Source organism: Pinus tabuliformis, chromosome 1_2 (genome assembly GCF_031772625.1).
Source record: "Pinus tabuliformis cultivar Carrire ecotype Pingquan chromosome 1_2, CPIR1, whole genome shotgun sequence".
Lineage (NCBI taxonomy): Eukaryota > Viridiplantae > Streptophyta > Pinopsida > Pinales > Pinaceae > Pinus > Pinus tabuliformis.
In genome coordinates this window covers 32,646,151-32,672,395 of record NC_142298.1, presented here as the reverse complement: position 1 = coordinate 32,672,395, position 26,245 = coordinate 32,646,151, and the positions used below count along the sequence as shown (strand labels likewise).

The following is a 26,245-nucleotide window of genomic DNA, read 5'->3' as shown; positions in this document are numbered from 1 at the left end:
ATGACATGGGCTCAAGGGTGGTGCTGATGAGGGATGTCCACATATTTGGGTGTACGAATGTAGGAGGGAGCAATCGTGTTACATGAGTTACCCAGACCTTTGTTTCTCTACCCTTCTTCATTTTCCTTTTTCCTTTTATTGATTTTTCTTTTATTTTATTGCTCGAGGCTCTAGGGGATGAGAGCATGATGTGTATGATATAGCAGTGATTACCCCCTTAATGTGGGCAGTGCATTGCCCACCAGGGGTTGAAACATACATGGGTTCCTTAGTGATGTAAGGGGCACTCATAGGGGCCCTAGTAACCAGGGTGATGACTATAATGATAAGGGGTAGAGCTCATGTTTAGCTTTTCCCCACATGCTAAATTTTATTGTCCCAGCCACTTTTGCGTTTTGTGGTATTATTTCCTTTTGTATGTGGCCATGATATGCTTTTATCTCTTGTTTTAGTTGCATCAACCTTCGAGGTATCGTTCCAGGCCCGACCCAAACATGTGGACAAGGTTAGGGGGAGTACCAAAGCCTTGTAGACCCAGTGATCATGTGGACCCAGAGAGGGAAGATGATGAAATAGGGCATGTAATGTGCGGAGGGAAGTGAAAAAATTGAAATGGGAAAACGAGACCACGCCACCAAAATCAAGGTTTCCCAAGTAGTGCCCATCCTAAAGATGTAAGCCAGTAGGGGAGATCACACGAGACTAGGGTTGAGGATTAACCCCTCAATTAAGATAAGGGAACAAGACTACAGTCAAAACCCTTCCTCCTTCCAAGTCACCTGATATTCCATACCCAAGTGTGCCCAAAAAAAACAAGCATAAGCACCCAATTGCATAATGAAAAATCACACCTTTAAGATTGAATGGCCTGCCTTCAAACATATGATCTCGACAGATGGGCAAGGGGATATATGACTGGCTCAAGGAGTGGAGATATCAGGCACAACATCTGCTACACTAGTGGTTGTCAAGGGGCTGCCAGCTAAAGACAAATATAGGACCAAATTTCTCCTGTGGGGTCACCCACTGGTGGTGGGTAACAAGGTTCATAACATTTGATAATATTTGAGATTGTTCTTGAATGAATTTAGGAAAAATACTCAAGAGAATATCAGAATGACTGGGAAAAAAATCGGCAAGCAGAGGGATTAAATAGGAAAAAAATCAGAAAATTGTTGATTTGCTGGTCGATTTTTCCATGCTAGTATCTCATGTTTTAGGTCAAATGCTATTATAAAATCAAAAGCTATTACTCTTTAACATGTAATCTATTTTATACCTATGAAAAATCATGTCATGCTTAGGTATCAATGTTAGTGATTATTAAGCACATGGGTTGCAGTTCAATTGGCTATTGTCGTGATATGTAGTGTAATCTAAAAAATTAGGTTCAAGGTTCAAACTTCAAATCCCCATGGGATGAGCCAACAAAAACAAATGTTAGTGATTAGCTTTTCATAGATGTTAAATTGCCTGGGTACAATAAAATCTAGCAACCTCCCAACCTACCTTCCATATCAAAATACTGCCATAATTATATATCAACTGCTTAGCCAATATTTTTGGCACACAATTTGAATTTAGCATTTCTTAATAACATGCAAACTAGTATAAGTGTATAGTTACCACTAAGGTAGAATTGATTTATACATCTTGTTACGAAACTCTCGATCCAAGCGAATACCTTGTATGTTTTGCATACATAAATCCTTCTTACCTTTATAGCTTTATTGGCAAATCCTGCAAAAAGTTTTCCTTGATGAAGTAGCAATGAAGTTACAACAGAATTGCAATCAATGACCTTGGGTGTAGGATTCTCTAAAATAGTATTTACGTTAAAGGCCTGCAAGATAAAAAAATTATTAGCAGGGTCCAAAATCATAGAAAAAAGCATAGAGACAAGAGAATACAAAAATAACCATTGCAATGGTTCCCTTGAAAATCTCATAAGCTACAAGTCGTACTAATTCCTTTAAAACAAATCCTAATAACACTTATATGAAAAGAACTAAAACATGATAAGCTACTCAATTAACTTGCTAAAACCCAATTCTGTATTGATTATAAATATCACTGTCATGTACTAATTATGAAATCAAATCACTTTTGGATAGCATTAAAAATCACCATGCAGGCAGGCTTGCACCTTAATAGTTTTGTCCCAACTTCCAATGAAGACCCAATCATGTGCAGCATCAGCAGCTATAATCGCATCATTATGAACTTGTAGTGATTTCAAAAGAATATCATCCTTCCAAACCTGTCATAGAACAAATAAATGAAAGAAAAATTGGAGTTACTCTTTATTAAGCATGCAGCTACATTCTTTTATCTGTAAGAAAAACACACTCCTTACTAACAAGCTACCCTATTTCCAAGGCAAAACCTTTGTACTCTAAAGCTGTTTTAGTTCCTTAAAAATTATTTTAGCCAAAAATATATTGGAAAAAAAAATATTGTGTTGAGTAAATTTCCAAATTTATTTCATCATTGAAAATTTGTAGCCAAGATCTGTGGTTTTAGGTTCTTCCTAAAGCTCTACTATATCCAATGACTAGATTTCTTATGAAGGATTCCATAAGAGAAATTCGTACTTCTTTAAGTCTCTCTCATTTTTCTAAATACAAACATAGATGTGGTCAAGATTTTACATATATAAATCACTCTCTATCATTGCACATACAATATTCTAGAAATTCTTAAACTACAAACCACTAAATTATAAATTGTTAAAAATATATTAGGAAACCAACTCATAAAAAGATAGAAAAGATAGATCAATGTCTTAGAATTCAGCCTTTTTGAGGGGGCAACCTCCTTTACATTACACAAATGAACAATTCTTGGATGATACAAATGACAAGACCTCCTTTCTATATATAGGAGGCTAAGGAGTCATAATATAATCAAAGCCGACATAACAATGATAATGTAAGGGCACAATAATAACAATAGTGGGCTTCTATGGGGCACAATAATAACAATATGGGGACTACATGGGCACAACAATATAATAAGGGGGTTGTACTAATAACAATAAGGGTTACACTAGTAGTATAGGGACCTAACATGCCCCTCTCCTTCAAAAAGTGTTGTCCTCAATGCTTGAGTAGTTCTTGATGTTTCTGTATAAATTCTTGTCCTCCCATGTGGAATCTTCATCGGGTAAGTTCTTCCACTTGATGAGATACTCTGAAACTGATCTATTTCGTAGCTATCGATTTCTCGATTCTGTGACTGCTTCAAGTTCCAATATGATTTTTCCCCCTTGTCAAGTTCTCACAATACTGTTTGAACTGGGATCTTCTACAACTTTTGAATGAGTTCCCACTCCTTTGGGCATATGGATATCTGTAAGGCATGATGTTTGGAGGAACACTTCCTGGAATCAAATGAATAGCATGATCATGATCATGAATAGGCGGGAGGCCTTTGGAAGTCTCAAATACCTTGGAATGATTGTCCAAAACGTTTTGGAGATCTGGAGAAATAAATGATTTCGATGTGGGATCCTCTAGTGAACATAATTATGCAATTACGCCCCGTTGTTCTTTATTTAGAAGCTTTGTCATGATGTTAGAGTTGATTATCTTTCCAGGTTTCCCTTTGATACCCTTCAATTCAACTTCCTTTCCTTCACAAAAAATTTTCAAGAAAAGTTCTTGAAAATTAAAAGCTATCGTAGCCAAAGATTGTAGCCATTGGACTCCTAGTAAAACATCAGCACCACCCTTTGGAATGGAAAGCATTGGGCTATTCAATACATATTCTCCCATGGATAACTTGGTATTATGGCACTTTCTAGAGCAATTTATGGTTCCTCCACTTGCAACCATCACTTGACACTCTGGTGCCGGATATAGGAAGCAATTCAATTCCTTGGCTATTTTACAATGAATAAAATTATGGGTACTGCCTGAATCAATCAACACTATTACCTTTTTCTTCTTGATATGTCCTTCTATCTTGATAATTTGAGGAGTAGTAATTTTTTCCAATGCATTACAAAATATGGTCGAATACATTTCTTGATGCTCGATGTGATCTTTCAATTCTTAAACATTTTTCTTCTTGATATGTCCTTCTATATTGATAGTCTGAGCAGTGGTAATTCCGGCCAATGCATTACAAGATATGGTCGGATTCATTTCTTCTTTCTTGATGTGATCTTTCACTTCTTGAACCTTTTTCTTCTTGATATGTCCTTCTATCTTGAGAGTTTGAGGACTGGTAATTCTTTCCAATGCTTTACAAGATATGGTCGGATTCATTTCTTCTTTCTCTGGGGTGGATCCCCGGTGTATATCCTCTTCTTTTGATGTTTCTTGATCATTTTCTTCCTCCTCTTCATAATCTATGTAAAATAATTTCTTCTCAGCACACTTATGACCTTTAGTGTATTTTCTATCACAATTGTAAGAAAGCCCTTTTTCTCTTTTTTCTTCCAATTGTTGTGGTGTAAACCTTGTAGGTTGTGGAAGGCTAGGAGAAAAAACACTTCCATAATTATAGTTGTGAGTGGTGGGATTCCTTTTTTCCATAATTTCGCTTTCAATTTTTTTTGCCAACCTGAATGCCTTCTCCAATGAATCAGGTTCCCAAAGACGAACCTCGTGTTTAATGTTATCCATTAAAGTCCCTATGAAGACATCAACCATTTTCTTCTCTGCAATATCATTTACCCTTATATTCAATTTTTGGAAGTTCTCAATGTGCTCTGCCATTGAACCCTTTTGTTTGAGATTTATCAATTGGCTAAAGAAGGTGTTTCTCTTTGTATTCTCATAATGTGCTATCATTTCCTCAGTGAAAATTGACCACGTGACAAGTGATTTACGAGAACAAAACCCTTTAAACCATAAAAATTGATTCGGTTCTAAATAGTTAGATGCAATACGTACCTTTTGTAACAGTGATACACCATGTAGATCAAAATATTTCTCCATTTGTAGTATCCAATTTACCGGATCCTTGCCATCAAACTTCCTCATCTCGCTTTTTCTTGATTTTAGGAGCTCGATCTTGAAATGACTATAACTTTGTACTTTCGGATCTTTAAGTTCTGAAATTTTAGTATGTAATAGCCCTCTGAGTCCTCTTTCTAATTCCGCAAGTCTGAGCGCAATTAGATTCCTGAAGAAAGATCTATTCCCAATCTCCTGCGATGACCTAATTATATATTAGTTCAGTAGAGTGAACTTGTACGACATGCCACGTGTCACTGTTTCAACTTTAGGTTTTTAAAACTATACCCAAACAAAATACAGTCTGTCCTCTTTCTGTAACTTCTTACGAAATTTCAATCTGATGCTCAGAGAGAACGTTATGACAATTTTCCCAAGGTCACTTGTTTAGGATGTAATTTGGGAGTCTGCAAAAACCCTAACTTCCTCAGATCATATATCCGAAATTATAGTGAGACAAGATCTGAAATTCGGACCCAAGGTTCAGACTGCTTTCTTTTAAAATGGGTTTTTTTTAGCTTCTAAAACTTCGCAGCGAACAAGTTATAGCGAAACTTCCACGATGACCTGTTTTAGATGAAATTCTGGAGCTTACAAAAACCCTAACTTTCTCAGATCATATCTCCGAAAATATAGCGAGACAAGATCTGAAATTCGGACCCGAGGTTCAGCAAGATTTCTTCTCAAATGGGTTTTTTTGTTAGCTTCTGAAACATCGTAGAAAAAAGTTATAGCGAACATGCCACGATGACCTGTTTGGAGCAGCGAAACCCTAGAATCCAAACCTCTGATACCAAATGTTAGGAAACCAACTCACAAAAAGATAGAAAAGATAGATCAATGTCTTATAATTCAGCCTCTTCGAGGGGCCAACCTCCTTTACATTACACAAATGAATAATTATTGGATGATACAAATGACAAGACCTCCTTTCTATATATAGGAGTCTAAGGGGTCATAATACAATCAGAGCTGACATAACAATGATAATGTAAGGGCACAATAATAACAATAGTGGGTTTCTATAGGGCACAATAATAACAATATGGGGACTACATGGGCACAACAATATAATAAGGGAGTTATACTAATAACAATAAGGAGTTACACTAGTAGTATAGGGACCTAACAAAATATGCTTCTATTTATAAGTAGTATTGAAATAAGCCCATTTTAATTGCTTTCATTTTCCTTTGAAGATCTTGCATGGTTTATAGGGTCTTATAACGTTTAATGCAATGTTCCACCAATTTTCTGAGACGATAGGACGCAAGAATGGGGAGACACAAAAGGGGGATGTGTGGGAGCACCCCCAAATTTTAGGAAAATTCAAGGGGGATAGAAGGTCGAAGGTGTATATATATTATAAACATGATTCAAATTCAAATTCAATAATAAAATACATTGATTCATACATCATAAATGATTCAAAAAAACAGAAATAGTAAATTATTACACTTTATTTCAGTTCATTATTCATTATTCATTATTCTAGAATCTAATTAATACTAAACAAAATAGTAGATATTAAAGCCCAAAGACTAAAATAATAAATTGAAATTACTCATACTCAAAAATAGTAAAAAGTGACAAGTGAAAGACTTGGTCCAAACTCTTCAATATCTAGAGTCAAGATTGAAAAGTTTAAACTAAAAATGAACAATGGACAATGAACCAATTGGCTGACTCCAAAACTAGGAACTAGAAAAAAAATCTGGACCAAAAGACTAGTCAACCAAAGAGTACATAAATATTCAAATTTTAAAAAAATTACATATATATTCATGTGCATCCATATGAATCCAAACATTGTACACAAATATGCAAGGCTTCTCATATATATAGCCAGGGTGCATATAACAAAAATAACGAGTGCAATCCATATTTGAACCAAAAATACATCAACAAAGAGGCTCTAGATAGCCTCTATTGTCCATAAAAATTATGCTACAACAAATACCTACATATCATCAAATCATTGTGTATATTGGGATCGTCATCATCAATATTACCCCCTAAGCATTAAAATAAGATAGAAAAAGCTTAACATGTCAAGTCAAGACAAAGGAGTTCAATAATTAATGTCACCAATATCGAGGTACACAGAGGGCTTGGTGCTCTTGATTAAATGCTAGTTCCATAAACTCATACATGATAGAGTCCAATGGAAACGTTGCAATTCCCCCAATCTTGACATCTTGAAAATTGTTAAGACTATTAGATTTTGAGTGGGATCTAAAATTCTACTTTCTCCATATGAAATTCAATGCGGTAAAAACTCTTAAACAACCTCAGTCATTTAATGGTAATCATATAAGTAAAATGATGAAAATGAAAGATAAAGGAGAATGTCATTTTTACTTTAAGAATTTAACATTACCATTAATTACATAGCATTAATAGGGCCCTAGGGTTGAATACTGGGTATACAAACACCTTTTTCTCACTAGATAGCTTTATTATAAGACCTTTTTTCTTTGCATTCCTCGACATCATAATGCCCTAGGTATTCAACATCTAGTGTCCATTAGTAAATGGGTCTTAGTCTCTCTTGTTTTAATCAAACACTATAGATTTTCATTTTCTAAGGGAAACTTGGTACAATTTGCACAACACAATGGTTTCTTCAAAGAGAACATGATATGAACACACAACAAAATGATGACAGAAAAAGAGAATTTCCTCTCAAGAAAGCAATATATCCATAACTATGTGTTAATTTTCTAATTCTAGTAACTTGGCTAATTATGTCCTAGCAAATTATTACATAGATCTACTTAAATTAAAAACATGACTGACATTTTAACACAAATAAAATATAACAGCAGAAGCAAGAATTAACCAATCTCATTGACATTGCACACATAATTTCTGCCCTTCAAAATCTGTTGTTTCATTAACAATAATATATAGCATACAAGGGCTCCTTTCCTGAGATAGGGACCCTTTAAGGAAAAATACAAATACAACAATAAACCTGCAAATGATCTAGCTGATCAAAACCTCTGCAGATCTTGCTTGGTTGATTTAGATCCTTCTCCCTTCCTTCCCCTTGCATTCTTTCTCAAACTGTTAATTTTTGGGTTAACATGTTCTTTTCTTAGGTCAGTTACTTTAGTGAGTCATATAGGCCCAATTCACCATTTTATTGCAATCACATAAGCCATTATTATGTTGACAGTAACTGAAGAAAGAACATAGACAAAAGATGCAGAAGACAAGCCATGCCAAGAGTACACATGGATATGGCTCAAGCCAGGGAAAAAACCCCAAGATGGGGAAAACCCTTGATCAATTTTTAATACAAATCATCAAATGTTCAGCAGAGAGAGAGAGTACAATGATTTAGAGTCAGAATGACTTGCCAATATAAAGGTCCAATAACACTGCTCTAAGACCCAATCAATCCTGTGGTAAGGGCAACTGCAGATCATAGAAGAAGGTGGATCTGATTAGGGCAACTGCTGATCACTATAGCCAAGGATCAAAATTCATTCTTTCAACTGCGGCCTTCCTTATTCTTCATGATGTTGTCTTTTGTGAGCTCTAGAAGCTGGTCAATGACAATATTAAATCCATTGTTGTCTTCATCTCAGCGGATATTGGATACGGCTTCAGTGTTATGCTGCTACAACCTTTCTTTAGTACTTGAATGCCTTCAAAGTTCAAACAATGCGGATTGCACTCTAAAAAAGGTCACTATACTTCGCTGCTATACGGGCCTCCTTTAAGGTATCCAAATCACCTCTAACAGCAACCAGATTACAACAATGTTATGTCTGCGGCTGCTATAGCAGCTCGGCCTCCTGAGCAGGTGTTTCTAGACCTGCAGCTCAACTGTAAGAAGGTCTCCTAGCTGCAGCCATCTTGCTGAAAGAGAAGCACATGCAAAACAAGTCATAACCCATTCACAAACATGCCTGAGACCAAAGCGCAGTTCTGCAGCTGAAATCAGATCTGTTGAGACCAGAACCCTAACCAAAACAATCCCACTCAAATGCGTCCTCCTTAAGCCTCGCTGCCTAAGAGATATCCTTGCCTTTTGATGTGTCTCAAATGAGGGAGAAGGCTCCTCTATATATGCAATTTGGTGGAGATGAAGGGACGTGACTTTTGAGCTTCTTAAGCCGACATATAGGTGAGGCCAACCTTGTTAATTTACATGAGAGAAACATAAATTCAAAAACCCACTTTTCCTTATCCAAATTTGACGATCTTTAGATTGATTTTGGTCCTCTTGAAAAGAGGAATTCAATATTGTAATAATCTTTCCCAAAGGAGCTGTTCAAAGTGATATTTGGCCCTAGTTTCCAACTAGGGAGAATTCCACCTGCCAATCCATCATCAACCATCATACCATCCTGGCGACATGTATCATCTTTGTCATCTCTGCTCTGCTCTGCTGAACCATGATGTAATAATGAAAAAGAATTGATCGAGAGTGAGTCACAAGACCTTGCCACCCACCACTGACAACCGTCAGTCCATATAACCAAGGGGTGAACTCCAATCGTACTTGATCCCAAGTGATAAAGTTGAAGAAACATCATTCATCCTAGACATAAGGAATACGATAGTATGCGATGCGTCCATCGGTAGTGTTATCATCCCTATCCACCTTTCCCAACTCATTGGTCAGATGAGAGGTACTTCCCACGTGTCCTAGACTACATGGGTAGGATGATGCAAGAACATCAGCAAGGAAAGAATATATCACATCCTACTCACAATCACACTTAGGGAAAGGAAAAAACACATCCTATAAACACATGTCATAACTATATGTAGGTTAAGCATGAACCACATCGTACAAACACATCACAACCATCGTAGGGAAAGGATGAACCACATCCTACATGCATACAAATCACTGAGAGTAGGGAAAGGATGAACTGCGTCCTACATGCATGCCAACCAGCAATAGTAGGAAGGACCCTACATGTGGGGAAAGGATGAACCACATCCCACCAACATGTCAACCACAGATCATAGGGAATAAGAATCCTACAGGTGGGGAAAGGATGAACCACATCCCACCGACATGTCCACGAGCAAATGCCTGAATGCATCTCTCACTGGTGTATCCACAGGAGAAGGTGAGCCACTCATCCTGCTCATATGCCATATGAGAAAGTGAACCACTCACCCTATGCATATGTCATCAACAGTAGGGGAAGGTGAACCACTCACCCTACACGTGTCTGCAATCGCATGGGAAGGTGAACCACTCACCCTACACACATGTCAACCATCATGGGGTATCACAAGGGGGGGTGAACCACTCAACCTATACATTCTGCACCTATGGGGGAAGGTGAACCAGTCACCCTATGGTTGCTCATATCTCAATAAGTAGCCCAGGTCTACCAAAGCTCAATGTATAGTCGGGACAATCATGTTGGAAAATCAAAGTAATTATATTAGGGTTTGATTCTCCTTTCTTGACAATTACTTGTGAGTGTGTTGGCTTCTTTTACTTCTTTATTATCTTATCTTTCATCAAGCAATTACCATATTATGTGTGTATGAAGATCACAAAACAAGAGACACAAGATATAGGCACATGCCAGGGCAATACCCTCGTCGAGGGGAAAACCCAGTCATAATAATTCTTCCCTTCAACAGTATTCTTTGAGACTCTTCACGCTAGACCAAGACTAGACATTCCCTCCACGCTAGGTTAGCCTCCCCAATCTTCGACCCCTTGCAGCAACTTCGACCAGGCAGCTGCTTCTAGCAAAAACGAAACTTAGGAGACTACGATCTCCCAATCCAGACCATGAAACAAAGAGAGAGAGGCATCAAAATTTTGATTTTTCCTTTCTCCTTAGACTTCCCAAAACTTGCATTCATTTCGGCTTCCTGGCAACAGACTTCGCACTCTTTCCTAGCTACAAGAGGACTTCGCACTTTTTCCCAACTACAAGAGATTTTGAACTTGTGTGTGAGAATGATGCTCCAAATGAATTCAATGAGCTTGCTTTTATAGGCTTCTTGTGGGGTCAAATAGGTTCCTTAGGCCGACTTGATCTTCTTCTAGGCCGACATGGTGTGGAGGTTACATAATTCACATTTGACTCAATACTTAACCTTTTTACATGATTCAAAAGCCCAAGAAGGGTCTCTTTAAATGTACAATGACTCTATAGGCTCGGAATAAATCCTAGAAGTCCTCAATGGAGACTTTGACCTAAAACATGGTGACCCAAGCATGACACCCATGCTTTAATAAGTCACAATAATAATAATTATTATTATTATTATTATTTTTCTTTATTCTTTTGACAAGTACATTACATGATGACTCAAGTACATTATTGAAGACCGAACATAGTTACATTTTCCAGCACTCCCTCTTAACTAGGGAGGTATTCATAATCTACAAATACAATGGAAGATCTCAAACTATATGAACCATGAAGAACTTTAGGCACCGCAATGCCAAGGACTAGATTCCTGACCAAGGCAATTGTAATATCCCTTATCAGGGATAATCCTCAAACACAAGCACGCTCCAACTAGAGAAATAGCAATAGTGCAACATACAATAACAGTAGTGCAACATACAATAATGTATACATGGAATATAAGCAAATACACGAGAAATGCAGAGAGAAATGCTAAGCCATTTTATTATACTGAGTAATGGAAAGAGTACAAGAGGTGGTCAAACATGTAGCACCTCGACTTGCACAAGGCAAGTGAAGAAATATACTCAGAATGGTAAGGAAATGGCCCCTCTCTGAACTACGTCCAAACTGTCGGAGAACTGCTGAGCTGCTGCTATTGCTGGAATCAAAATGAGGATTTGGGGTTGTTCCCCTCAGAAAATGTTGAAACTCTAGAATCAGCCTCTGCTCAATAAACCCAGAAAAGCCCAGAAAGCTTTTCCAAAATAGCTGACCCCCGAAAATCACCCCCTTGGGGATCTATGCAATCCCTCAAGGCTCTACGCTGCTCTTGAAGAGAATCCTCCAAAACTCCACCTGAAACTCTGCCAAAATCATCCAATATGCAAGGGTTGGTCCCCTGTTCAATCTCCCAGCTCAAATCCTCCTACAATCCCCAATCCAAAACTCCTACCCAAAAGAACTGCGTCCTCCCTTCTCAAGACTGTGCAGTCACCAAATACTCAGTGCCTCCTCAACTCCAAAATCGCTCCTCCTGCAAAATACTGATGGAACTACCTTTGCCCGAGCAGGCACTCGAAGTCCCCCAGGGCTAAGGGTGAGATCTCCGAATGGGGACACTCGATGCACTAAACAGTGCTGCAGACAGGCTAAACAGCCAGCGTGCTCTAAGTCGAAGTGACTAGCTCAAATGCACATAATCGAATAATCAAAATGAGAAGGCTCCTCTCTCCTTTATAGCATTGGCCCCTCTCAAAACCCTAAGGCCCACCTCCTCCAACGTAGTCTCTCTCTTCCACGTGTTCCTTCTCCATCTGTGCAGTCCCTCCAAGTGTTTGCGTGGGCCCCTACTCTACGTGGTCCTTGGCCCCCCTTGGATCCTTCTTTAAGTTATAACGTTGTGCTACTAGGGAGTGACTTTATTCATAAAGTGAGTTATGTCCCCCTTCCTCACTTTTTATTTATAACTAACTATAGAAGGCAAAATAGAGCAAAATCAAATATTCCAATTAGCCATGGCTAATTAGGAATATTACAGTCTCCCCCAGCAAAATGTTGCTTGTCCTCAAGCAACTGAAGTGATGGATGCTGCAAGATTTTCTCACTCTCCCAAGTGGCATCCTCATTCGATAAATTCTTCCACCTCACCAAGAATTCCCGGACCGTCCTACTCCGTAGCTACCTCTCCCTGGTATCAATAATGACCTCTGGCTACAACACCAAATGCCCCTCATCATCCGTGGGTGGTAGCTCATCTGTCACTGTCACCTGTTGCCCCAATGCCTTCTTCAGGCATGATACATGAAAAATGTTATGAATCTTGCTGCCTTGGGGCAGCTCCAATTCATACGCAACCTGTCCAATCCTGCATATCACCTTGTATGGCCCATAAAAGCGAGGCTTGAGCTTATCAGCTCCCTTCTGCTTCAATGACGACTGTCGGTATGGCTGTAATCATAGGTAGACCAAGTCCCCTACCTCAAACTGTCTCTCCACCCGACCCCTGTCAGCATACAGCTTCTGTTGGTTTTGCGTTGTAGCCATATTATCCTTGAGAGCTCGGAGGATATCCTGACTCTGTTGGATCCAAATCTTGGCTCTCAGAGCCTTGCTAGCATCAAACATCACGTCAGCAAAAGATAAAGGATGATATCCATACAAAGCATAGAATGGTGACATACCAATGGACATGTGATGTGTAGTGTTGTAGCAATACTCCCCCAGATGCAGCCACTTCAGCCATGCTCGCTGCTTCCCACTGACATAGTTACACAAGTAGCCCTCCAGCCACTTGTTAACTATCTCCGTCTGCCCGTCCGTCTGTGGGTGATAACTGGTACTCGGTGTCAACTCCGTCCCCACCAACCGGAAAAGCTCCTACCAAAACCTGCCCATGAAATGGCTGTCCCTGTCACTGATGATGGTCTTAGGAAGACCATGTAGCCTGAAGACCTCTCTAAAGAACAACTCGGCCACCTGTGCTGCTGTGTAGTGAGCGGATATGGCGAAAAAATGTGTGTACTTTGTCAGTCGATCAACGACGACAAAGATACAATCCTTGCCCTGTACCATGGGCAACCCTATGATGAAGTCCATCAAAATACTCTCCCATTTCCCCTTCGGAATGGGAAGAGGCTGCAATAATCCTACGGGATGGCTCATCTCTCCCTTGTTCCTCTGGCAAACATCGCACTCCCTGATATGCTGGAGTACATCCTCCTTGAGGCCCTTCCATGAGAACCTCTCTAATGGTCCTGTAGGTTTTGGTAAACCCCTGATGGCCAGCCAATGGTGAATCATGTGATGCCTAAAGTATCTTATTCTTGAGCTGAGATCCCTCAGTCAAGAAGATCCGGTCCCTATAGTAGATGATCTCATCGATCACCCTGTCCCTATCGTCTGCCACCTGCCCATCCAGAATCTCACATGCAAATCTGTCCTTGGAGTACTCTACTAAGAGTCGAGCCCTCCAGTCTGTGTCCAAGCTCATAAGAGACAATGTGGTTGGTCTAGGTGAAAGGACATCTGTTACCACATTGTTCTTACCCTTGACATACTCAATGTCAAAGTCATACGCTTGGATCTTACTGATCCACTTCTGCTGCCTCTCCTGTCGCTGTTTCTGCTCCAAAAAGAACCTGAGGCTATTGTGATCAGTCCTCACCCTGAACCTGTTACCCACTAAATACTGCCAGAATTTGGCCAATGCATGCATAATGGCCAGCATCTCCTTGTCGTATATAGAATACAACCTCTCATGCGGAAGGAGCTTCTAGCTCTCAAAGGCTATAGGGTGACCTCCCTGCATCAACACTGCACCGATCCCCTCTCCCGACGCATCACACTCCAAAACAAATGGCTGCGAAAAATCTGGCAATACAAGCACTGGGCAGCTGCTCATAACCTCCTTGAGCCTGTCAAAGGCTCGCTGCGCTATATCCGACCAACTGAATGCCCCCTTCCTCGTCAAATCTGTCAGGGGTGCAACAAGCTATGAGAAACTCTTGACGAACTTCCGGTAGTAAGTACAAATGCCAATGAATCCCTGAAGTTCTGTCACGTTCCTCGGCTCTGGCCAATCTCTGATGGCCCTGATCTTCTCCTCGTGGACTCTCACTCCGTCCACTCCTATGATGTGTCCCAAGTACAACATCTCCGTCAACCCAAAATCACACTTGGAGAGCTTGGCATAGAACTGCTGGTCCTCCAAGATGCACAACACTATCTCAATGTGCTGGAGATGCTCCTCCCAAGTCCTGTTGTAAATGAGAATGTCATCAAAAAACACCAACACAAACTTCCATAAGTGACTACGGAAGATGTGGTTCATGCAGCACTAGAAAGTAGCTGGGGCATTGGTTAGCCCGAAGGGCATCACTAAAAACTCAAAGTGCCCATAGTGACACCTGAAGGCGGTCTTGGGAATGTCCTGCTCCCTCACGCGAATCTGATGGTACCCAAATCTCAAATCAATCGTTGAGAAGAACCGTGCTCCTCTCAACTCATCCATCAACTCATCGATCCTGGGTATGGGGTACCTGTTCTTCAGGGTCTTCTTGTTTAGGGCCCTGTAATCAATGCACATCCTCAATGTGCCGTCCTTCTTCTTCACCAACACCACGGAAGAAGCAAAAGGACTCGTGCTCGGCCAAATGTGCCCAAGAGCCAACAACTCCTGAATGGCCCGCTCAATCTCATCCCGATAGGCCTTGGGATGCCTATAGGGGGTAGTAATCACTGCCTGTATGCCCTACTCAAGCTCAATGGTGTGCTCAAACCCCCGATTCGGTGGCTGTCCCGGCGGAATCTCCCTTAACACAGTGGCATACTGGTCAAGGATGGACTGTATCTCTGGGTGCACCATCTGCCCTGTAGTTCCTACCTCTGATGCACACAACTCCACTGCCCACTCTACGTCTCCCTTCCGGAAGACTGCCTCCATCCGATGAGCCGAAACAGTCTGAGGCGGATATGTGTGTTGTCCCCATATCTTCTCATGCCTCCCTGTCTTCTCATCATCCCACTCTATCTCTAGGGCCTTCCAATCTGTCGTGACCTTCCCTAGAGTGATAAGCCACTGAACACCTAGTAGCATGTTGGTGTTCGGAATATCGATCACGAAAAAGTGGTCAGTCAGTGTGTATGTGCCCATCGTCATTGATAACTCTGGAACATAACGAGCACACACCATGGTCTGATCTCCTGGGACTAAAACTTAAAAGCCATCGAAGCTCTCTGTCTGTATAGCTCTCCGCTCAACCATCTGTGCATCGATGAAATTGTGGGTTGCCCCACTGTCAACCAAAACTGATACTCGCTAGCCACATACTGTCCCCTGTACGCACAGCGTCAAATACTTGGGAACTCCTCGCAATGCTACAAGGGCCCCTCTGGTAGGTGCAAAAGCTGCACCACCTATTGCTGGTGGTGGAGGTGGCAAAGGATCCTGCGTGGCATGACTATCTCCTAACCCCACATCACCCTCCTCATCCTCTTCCCCGCTGCTCTCGGAGAAGGCCTCAATAAAATGTGCTTTGCCAGCAGCACATCTGTGTCCCGGTGCCCACGGCTCATGACAGGTAAAGCACAACCGCTTCTTCTTCAACTCCCTCCTAATATCATCATCAATCTGTGCTCGTACTGGATTCCCCTTTGGAGGCAGAATCCTCACATCCTTCCCCTTAGGCTGGAAAGCCTGTCTCTGGGGGTAAGGTGTCCGGGTCCTGGGTAAGGCATTCTGTAAGTCCCGGGTCCTACTAATAGCATCCTGGAGTGTGGTTGGTCTAGTGGATCTGACTAGACCCCGAAGTGGCTCTGCTAACCCCTCAACATACATGTAGATCCTCCATTTCGTGGATAGATTTGGCAACATCACCAAAACCCTCAAGAAATCTGTAATGTAGGTCTCTGGGTTTCTGGTTTGTTTGAGCCTCGTCAACTCAACAAAGTGCTATTCTGGATCCCTTCAGTCAAACCTCTCTATCAGTCTCCTGGTGAACTCAACATATGTCGTCACTGTAGAGTGTCCGAGTGTAACCAACCCATGGAACCACCAATCCTGGGCCTCACCATCCAAATGTAATGTCGCCACCTTGATGGCCTCTGTCTCCGACATCTAGTTAAGTTGGAAATAGATGTCTAGCTTCTCCACCCAAGACTTTGCCGAACTGTTTGATGAGCCATCAAACGTAGGCAAGTGAAATCTACTAGCTGTGCGGTGGGTGTCTCCATCATGATAATGCCGATATCCTCTGTGATGGTCGCGGGGTCTACTATCTCGCTGGAGCTGAACAAAGTCTCTGAATGAGAGAGCATCCCTGAACTCCTGCCCATAGGCCTGGTACTCCGCAAAATAATCGCCCATATGACCGGGCTCTGCCTCCTGCTATGCTCCGGCCCCCGTGTCTGCTCCTAGGAAAGTGGGCATGGTAGAGCGTATAGGGGCATGTGAGGCCACCTGCTGAGTAGTATCACGCTGAGTGGCACCTTGCTCTGGCAAATGGTGAGATGCACCCGATCCCTCTCCAACTTGGAAAACCCGTGGGCTCTCACGCTGTCTCGCCTCGATTGCCGTGAATCTCTGCCCCATCACCTCGATCTGCCTTGACAGATCCTACACTGATTTGAGGAGCATGTCCGCAAATTTCTTCCCAGCATCATCTACCATCGAATCCTCCTGCTCTGCGTCCACCACAGCCTCCTCCTGTTCTGTGTTCACCACAAGCTCCTCTTGTTCTGTATCCACCACCCAAACACAGTCTCCCTCTCCGTAGATGTTCTCCAACCTACGCTCAATATTTTTGTATATCCTACCTTTGTAACAGATGTAGGGCTTCTCCCTCGGTGTCATAGACTGCTAGCTCCACAGGTTGAGCCAAATCTATGCTCTGATAACACTGTAATATCCCTTATCAAGGATAACCCTCAAACACAAGCAAGCTCCAACCAGAGAAATAGCAATAATGCAACACACAATAACAGTAGTGCAACATACAATAATGTATACATGGAATATAAGTAGATACACGAAAAATGCAGAGAGAAATGCTAAGCCATTTTATTATACTGAGTAATGGAAAGAGTACAAGAGGTGGTCAGACAGGTAGCACCTCGACTTGCACAAGGCAAGTGAAGAAATATACTCACAATGGTAAGGAAATGGCCCCTCTCTGAACTGCGTCCAAACTGCCGGAGAACTGTTGTGCTGCTGCTGCTACTGGAATCAAAATGAGGATTTGGGGCTATTCCCCTCCTTAGAAAACGCTGAAACTCTAGAATCAGCCTCTACTCAATAAACCCAGAAAAGCCCAGAAAGCTTTTCCAAAATAGCTGACCCCCGAAAATCACCCCCTTGGGGATCTACACAATTCCTCAAGGCTCTGCACTGCTCCTGAAGAGAATCCTCCAAAACTCCACCTGAAACTCTGCCAAAATCCTCCAATATGCAAGGGTTGGTCCCCTGCTCAATCTCCTAGCTCAAATCCTCCTACAAACACCAATCCGAAACTCCTACCCAAAAAAACTGTGTCCTCCCTTCTCACCAAATACTCAGCTCCTCCTCAACTCCAAAACCGCTCCTCCTACAAAATATTGATGGAACTACCTTGCTCGAGCAGGCACTTGAAGTCCCCCGGGGCTAAGGGTGAGATCTCCGAATGGAGACACTCGATGCACTAAATAGTGCTACAGACAGGCTAAACAGCCAGCGTGCTCTAAGTTGAAGTGACTAGCTCAAATGCACATAATCGAATGATCAAAATGAGAAGGCTCCTCTCTCCTTTATAGCATTGGCCCCTCTCAAAACCCTAAGGCCCACCTCCTCCAACGTAGTCTCTCTCTTCCACATGTTCCTTCTCCATCTGCACAGTCCCTCCAAGTGTCTGCGTGGGCCCCTTCTCTACGTGGTCCTTGGCCCCCCTTGGCTCCTTCTTTAAGTTACAATGTTGTGCTACTAGGGAGTGACTTTATTCATAAAGTGAGTTACGTAACCCTTTCTCACTTTTTATTTATAACTAACTATAAAAGGCAAAATTGAGCAAAATCGAATATTCCAATTAGCCATGGCTAATTAGGAATATTACAATAATCTATCCAAATAGTCACTCAACAGTTTAGGCACTGCAATGCCATGGACTAGATTCCTAACCAAGGCAATCTATCCAGGTGGGACTAAGATGGACTCAAGCTTTCAGCCCCTTTAGGTACCCTCAGGCTTACTTGCTAACCATCAACCCATAAATCCAGGTGTGTATCCAAAATAGAGCTCAGTAACTAACACCACCTTTCCAACTTCGGGACTCATACATCAACACAGAGTGTCAGCCTGATGTCTTCCCAGACAATGCTTCACTCACAAAGCCTCAACACCCCTTGATCTAGCAGAACAAGGATAACCAATCTCTCCCAATCAAACTGATTGGTAAACCGCATGCTATCAACACCTTCGAGAGATTCCCCTGTACAAACACAACCCCAATGAATAATATTTTCACATGTACATAATCAAATACAAACCTTCGAGGTCTTCCAGACAACAAATGTTGCTTCTCAACTTTCCATAGTAGGACCATCAACTGAATCTTTGATAGATGATTCATCAATCATACATTTTTCTTCCTACTTCATATGCAACAACATATTCTTCAATCGAATCCTGCTTTCCTTCTTTCAGCAGCACCTCAAAATGCATTCTCCAATTTCCTTCTCCTACTCATGGCCTTCACTAAAACTTACGATTGTTAGTCCTAGTCTAGTGCATGACACATGAAGCAGAGAATCATATATGTCACTCCCTCTTAAACAGAGAGGATCTAATCATTCCTATACAAGGAATATTCTCAACCATCCTCTTATCCTAGGGAGATTCCTTCCATTCAAGCTCCCTCTTAACTTAGGGAGTTCTACTTCTTTTCGTCATCGGAGAATCTTTCGTGGCTTCCAACCATTTCATCAGAGTTACTATCATCCTCATCATGCTTATCAATGAGCATCTTCACCAAATTGAAGATTGTGTACCTGCACAACTTAGATAGCAAATAAAACCAAATCTATAGAAGCATGATGTTAGCCATATCAGAATTACAAAAGCATTTCATCTTTATACATATCAGATACCCAAACTTAATTACAAACAAGAGACATATACTCTTCAACATCTTGCTGGGGACTTTATCATAAACCCTAAACTACTTCATAACACCTTTCATTCCATCTAGGGTTTCAATGTTTATTCCAAAGGTATGACATACCTTACTTCAACATATAGCAAACCCTAGAAACAATTTACACAGATATAAAGCATCCAACAACTTTTCAAAATTCATATGTTCGACTTCTCACTAGGGTTTCATACAAATCATGGATACAAAACAATCAATCAAAGTCAATCACAACTTAGTCATTAACATGACCAGCTTCCACTAGGATTAGTTACAAACCCTAGATTTCCAATCAATCATCAAATCCATCCAAAACTCAAATTTCAAGAATCTTTCACAAATCCCAAATTATCATATTATCAACATTCATGAGAGATTTCTACTTCAACTAAGGTTCAACTCCAAAACCCTAGAATTCCATTTTCACAATTTCAACAATCTTACACAAATCTCAAATCATCATATTTCAGAGATTTTACTTTAACTAGGGTTCAACTCCAAAACCCTAGAATTCCATTTTCACAATTTCAACAAACATAGATCTCGAATTGTTACATTTCACACTAGACAATGTTACTATTAGGATTTAATTGCAAAACCCTAGATTTTCATTTCCAACAATCATTTAATAGATTTCAAATTGTTATATCACACATACTAGACAATTTAACTTCACTAGGGTTTAGCTATAAAAACCTAGATTTCCAAATATCATCATCCTAGAATCTCAGACAAGGACTTCCATTAAATCCTAAGACTTATGACCATCAATAACTAGGTCAACACACATATCTAGGAATTCATAACCATACATAAGCATATCATATGTCCAACAACATTAATACATCTAACCTAGACTAAGCTAGGGTTTCAACCAAAAAGACATAACCATACATGCCTAGATTTCATCATCATGCAAAGACTTTTCATATCATGTGTTAGTCAAACCCAACTTCACAATGATCAATAAGGGTTAGATATACAAACTAGTTTAGACTCGAGTTTGATCAGACAAACACACACATACCAAGGAAATCATTTCTAAGACAATATAAGGGTCTTGCTCACACATTCTACCAAACCCTAATGAGCTAGGGTTTCAATGTAGAAACATAGCAAACCCAACAATCACCAAAACTTCAAAGGTTCGGAACTTTAGATCTTATCATTCAATCCTAACAAGTTAGGTTTTCTTATCATACCAAAATCCCAAACATAACATCATCAAACTTCAAATAGCATTTTACAATATCCCTAAGCAGTTTAGGGTTTCAGACATTCATATTAGCATACCCTTCGATTAGGGTTTTCCAGAACCTGTCTAGGGTTCTACAAAATTAGTTCAGAATATGAGGGGGGATGGGTAGATTTATCAAGAGATGAATCACCCAAAAACAAGAATCATTATGATTCAATATAGCTAGACATAACAATGTTAGTAATAGACTGTCAAATGAATAATCCTTTCAATATAAAGAAATCAATGTATTTAAAGCATACCTTTGTTCCTTGACCTACCTTGTCTTGAGAGGTTCTCCTTCATACTTCTTGAGAATATAGCAGATGTCTTACGGAACATGAATATATGTTGGACTTCCAAAGATTCAGAGGTGATCCACACTCAGCTTCTTTCCTGTGAATACTTCTTCAGGTGTTGTATTATCAAGACTCTTATGAGGACTTCTATTTTGAATGTATATGACTGTCATCGTTGCTTCTTCCCATAAAAACTTTGGTAGATCTTGATCAAGGAGCATAGTTCTAATGCCTTCTTCAATCGACCTATTCTTCCTTTCAGCCAATCCATTTTGTTTGGGATAATAGGGAATAATGAGCTCCCTCTTAATATCAACTTCCTTACAATATGCAATCAATTCCTTAGAAGTGTATTTCCCACCATTGTCAAACCTCAAAGTTTTTTATCTTTCTTTCGGTTAGGGTTTCCACTTCAACCCTAAACTCCTTGAACTTATCAAATACTTCATCTTTGTATTGAGGAGATAGAGCCATGTCTTTCTAGAATGGTCATCAATGAATGTTACATAGTAGAGATGACCTCCAAGTGCAGACATAGGCTCACCAACATCGAAATGGATGAGATCTAATATCCCTTTAGACCTAGTTTCACTAGTTTCAAGAACTCCAATAACCCTAACATTATCAATACTAAAGTCTTTTTCCCACACCAATACTTTTCCATCAACAAAAACAATTCTTTCCATTTTATCTTCTAAATAATAAAAAGCAAATTCTTTTTCAAACTTGGAACATATAGAATGCAGCTTTGATCCATTATCCAGCTTCAACGATGTTGATCCCAGGCCTCTACCAACATGAGCAGCCAAGAATTCTTGACTCTTGACCTTGTTGAACAAGTAGTAGATGACCTTCTTGATCCAGCTTCCAGTAGTGTTGAAACCCATTCTTATGTAGTTCATCATAGAGGGAGAATCCATGCCAACAAAGTGATCTTCGACTCTTCCTGACCTTAGCTCTGATACCATGTTGGAAAATCAAAGTAGTTATATTAGGGTTTGATTCTCCTTTCTTGATAATTACTTGTGAGTGTGTTGGCTTCTTTTACTTCTTTATTATCTTATCTTTCATCAAGAAATTACCATATTATGTGTGTATGAAGATCACAAAACAAGAGACACAAGATATAGGCACATGCCAAGGAAAAACCCCCCTCGAGGGGAAAACCCAATCAAGATAATTCTTCCTTTCAATAGTATTCTTTGAGACTCTTCACCCTAGACCAAGACCAGACTTTCCCTCCACACCAAGTCAACCTCCCAAATCTTCGACCCCTTCCAGCAACTTCAACTAGGCAGTAGCTTCCGACAACAACGAAACTTAGGAGACTTCGATCTCCCAATCTAGACTACGAAACAGAGAGAGAGAGGCACCAAAATTTCGATTTTTCCTTTCTCCTTAGACTTCCCCAAACTTGCATTCATTTTGGCTTTCAGGCAACAGACTTCGCACTCTTTCCCAGCTACAAGAGATTTCGAACTTGTGTGTGAGAATGATGCTCCAAATGAATTCGATGAGTTTGCTTTTATAGGCTTCTTGTGGGGTCGAATAGGTTCCTTGGCCAACTTGATCTTCTTCTAAGCCGACAAGGTGTGTAGGTTACATAATTCATATTTGACTCAATAACTAACCTTTTTACATGATTCAAAAGCCCAAGAAGGGTCTCTTTAAATGTACAATGACTCTATAAATTCAGAATAAATCCTAGAAGTCTTCAATGGGACTTTGACCTAAAACATGGTGACCCAAGCATGAAACCCGTGCTTTAATAAGTCACAATAATAATAATAATAATAATTCTTTTTCTTTATTCTTTTGACAAGCACATTACATGATGACTCAAGTACATTATTGAAGACCGAACATAGTTACATTTTCCAACACATCATAGTAGGGTCTATCCATGACTCCCAGCCTCTTTTTGAAGAAAGATAATCTTGATCTTATAATGATAAATGAGAGAATCAGAATCATTAAAACATCATATCTCCCTCTGAATATTGGGAAAGTAAGCTTGCCCATAACCATCAAGTAATTTGCAACCTTTTATAAATCCTTTGGTCCATGTGCTAGAATTATCCGATCATAATTATGCAACTTATATGCAGTTCATCGGAGTCATTAAACTCAGGTGTCATGACTTGCTTTCATCAAAAAATCAGATAAGAAAAGTTATCAGGGACTTTATACCTGCCTCTGAAGTCTTGTTGTAGGTGGATTATGGTCCTTCTTCAACTAGGAAGAAGAAATCTTCTCATGAGATTATCTCAACACAATTGTATGATCCTTCATTGCTAGATGACAACTACCAACGCATCAAATTACTCAATCCACAAAGAGGAGTCTTTCTCATTCGGGTATTCATACGTATAGAATCATTCTCCATGAGATTGAAACAAGGATATCATACTCAGGGTCTTCTGCTTGTCGTGATTGTCAATGCATAGAATCTGATATACACTCTCTTCTGGGTCCCTCTGTTTTCCATGCTAATAAGGACTGAAACAAAGAACTTGATCCAAAGTGCCATGCACTTCTTTGTCTAGCTATTCTTCAAGAATAAAAGCTTTAGGTGAGCTGCACCTTTTATCAAAGCCAAAATATGCTGCAAATTCTTTTTCTAGCAAATCCCTGTAGCTTCTTTATAGTAAATGACCTTTCAAAAGATAAGCTATCAAAATTCACATCCGTCTTGTTCACAACTTCGACTATGAACAAGATCATCAATCATTGCATCTTATCATCATGGCTATTGAACTGTAATGATATTATACATAATGCAAGACAGAAAAAAGACCATAAAAGATGTTGAGTTGTATAAGCGGAGAAGTCATACATAGGATAGAGCCACACATGGCATGATTGATGCCATATAAGATGAAGTCGTCAAGAATCTTTACTGGGCATGGTTGTGTCCTTGACTGGTAGCTTCGGGTTTCCATTTCAGGTAGACCATTCCTCCTTTAAAGATTCAATACCTTATCCTGGAGACCTGTCTTAAACAGAGTTTCTGCTCTGCTGCTGAAGATTCCTATGAATGTACAGAAGTTTTCAATTTTTTTATTTTTTTTCCAAAACTAGAATCGGATGCTTTCAGAAGCTTTGACTTCTTGACGCCTGAAGCTACTGTAAAACTGAAGGTTTCCACAAGATGGCTCAACTAATATTGAGCTTGATTATGTCAATTGTGCAAGTCATGTATCTCAAACAGAAACATAAATTATCATCATTTATCTCGGTAGAATGAACATATGTATTGATCCTTTAGAGCTACTGTCCAAAGACTGAAAAGTAGGGCGATAATCTTTTACTAACATCCAAGGTCTCCTTTACACATAGAAGACTCAACTCCTTTTTCTTTAGAGATGCCTAGAATAATAGGAGAATTGTGTCTCTTCTTTTCTAGACTTTATTTGTATGATGACGATTTTGAAGAGGGGGTAGAAGTTCAACAGAGAGGTAAATGTCCAAGGTCAGACTTGATCCAACTTAGATCAGAATTTCAATGACTTGCAAGGATGCCAAACACATACCAATTACCCTATGTTACTGGATCCGGCACTCCATGGTCTAGGATCCACGAATCCACAGATCTGATCCGGATCTGGATCCGGATCCACCTAGATCCGTCCAAGAACCGGCAACGTGGCGGATCACTGTTGGCCGGAAACGCATCCCTGAATTTGCAAACGGATCCTGCAAAATCGGAAACAGTTCCTGTGATATTTCTGATTTCAAATTTTTTGCAGCGTGGTTTTTAGTTTGTAGACTTCAGTTTTAGGTTTTTATTTGGCTTTATGTCGATCATTGTCTTTTTCACTGTTTGTCGGCACACATTGACATTTTTATAGCAACAGAGAAGGACAGCGAGACAACACCAGTTTTGGTTTCGGCAGATGGATAGCATAAATTTGTCTGCTAGCTGTGGCATTTGTTGAAAAGATAGCACCTGGAAAGACAACGCCTGGATAGTGAGCATGAGCACACTATTCACCAGGCAGCACACTATAACGAGCATGAGCATTTGTCTGCCACACACTATTCACCAGGCAGCGATCGCTCTTCATAGAGCGTTGAGCAACAGCGATGCACAACAGACTCAGGACTATTCACCAGGCAGCGACTAATTGTTTTAATTTTCTGAGGACGATTCACCAGGCAACAATTCACAGTTTGATAATTTTTTAATGTTAAATTAAATTTTTTAATCGGGTCTGAACTCATTCATTTTTTAATTTTTTTCACGTTAAATAAACATTGAATAGTAAACTGTCTCCACTTTGGGTCCGGAACAGACCTCTTGTTCCCCCATGTCCAATCCACAGAATAGTAAATACTGGTGGTCGTGGTCCCGACTCCCAATGGCGTTAGTTAATTAAAAATTTCGCGTCTAATTTTAACTCAGCGTCTAATTTTAAAGACTTCAACTCAGCGTCTAATGTTAAAGACTTCAACTCAGCGTCTAATTTTATCATTTTGATTTTTTTGTCTATTCTTCAAAGTTCACATTTGACTCTGTTTTTATTCTCAATGAGGGTTTTGGGCTGTCAAATGTTTTAGTGCATTTAGTGACCAAAATTTGGGATCTTTTGAAAACAAAATAAAATCCATTAGAATTCTGAAACAATGAAGATTAGACATTAAAATTTAAAAAATATTATTATATTTTTTGTAGGGGATCTAGTCACATAAATTAATGTGGCTATTTAAATTTTAAAAAATATCTAGCCACATTGCAATATAAATATATGGCTTTTTTTATAAATATCTAGTCACATAAATTAATGTGGTTATTAAAATTTAAAAAATATTATTATATTTTTTGTACTTGATGTATTAAAATTTAAAAAATATTATTATATTTTTTGTACTTGACGTATCCTTGCCGTATCCGGATCCTGGATTTTCAAAAAACTAGCGAATCCGGATCCGGATCCGTATCAGTATCTGGATCTGT

The 26,245-nt window shown here is 39.9% G+C and overlaps 1 protein-coding gene across 4 annotated transcripts in view; it reads right to left on the bottom strand.

Moving 5' to 3' along the window:
• LOC149204267 (uncharacterized) overlaps positions 1-26,245 on the bottom strand; it is a 320,269-nt gene that overhangs the window by 72,065 nt on the left and 221,959 nt on the right. For 3 of the 4 annotated variants that reach the window (XM_089394656.1, XM_089394657.1, XM_089394658.1), the window contains exons 5-6: positions 2,147-2,260; positions 1,718-1,843 (exon numbers count right to left, since the gene is read on the bottom strand). In XM_089394656.1, the coding sequence (XP_089250782.1) occupies positions 1,718-1,843; positions 2,147-2,260 (240 nt within the window). Of the gene's footprint in view, positions 1-1,717; positions 1,844-2,127; positions 2,261-26,245 lie in introns of those variants that run through there. The other variant, XM_089394659.1, reaches the window with a different exon arrangement.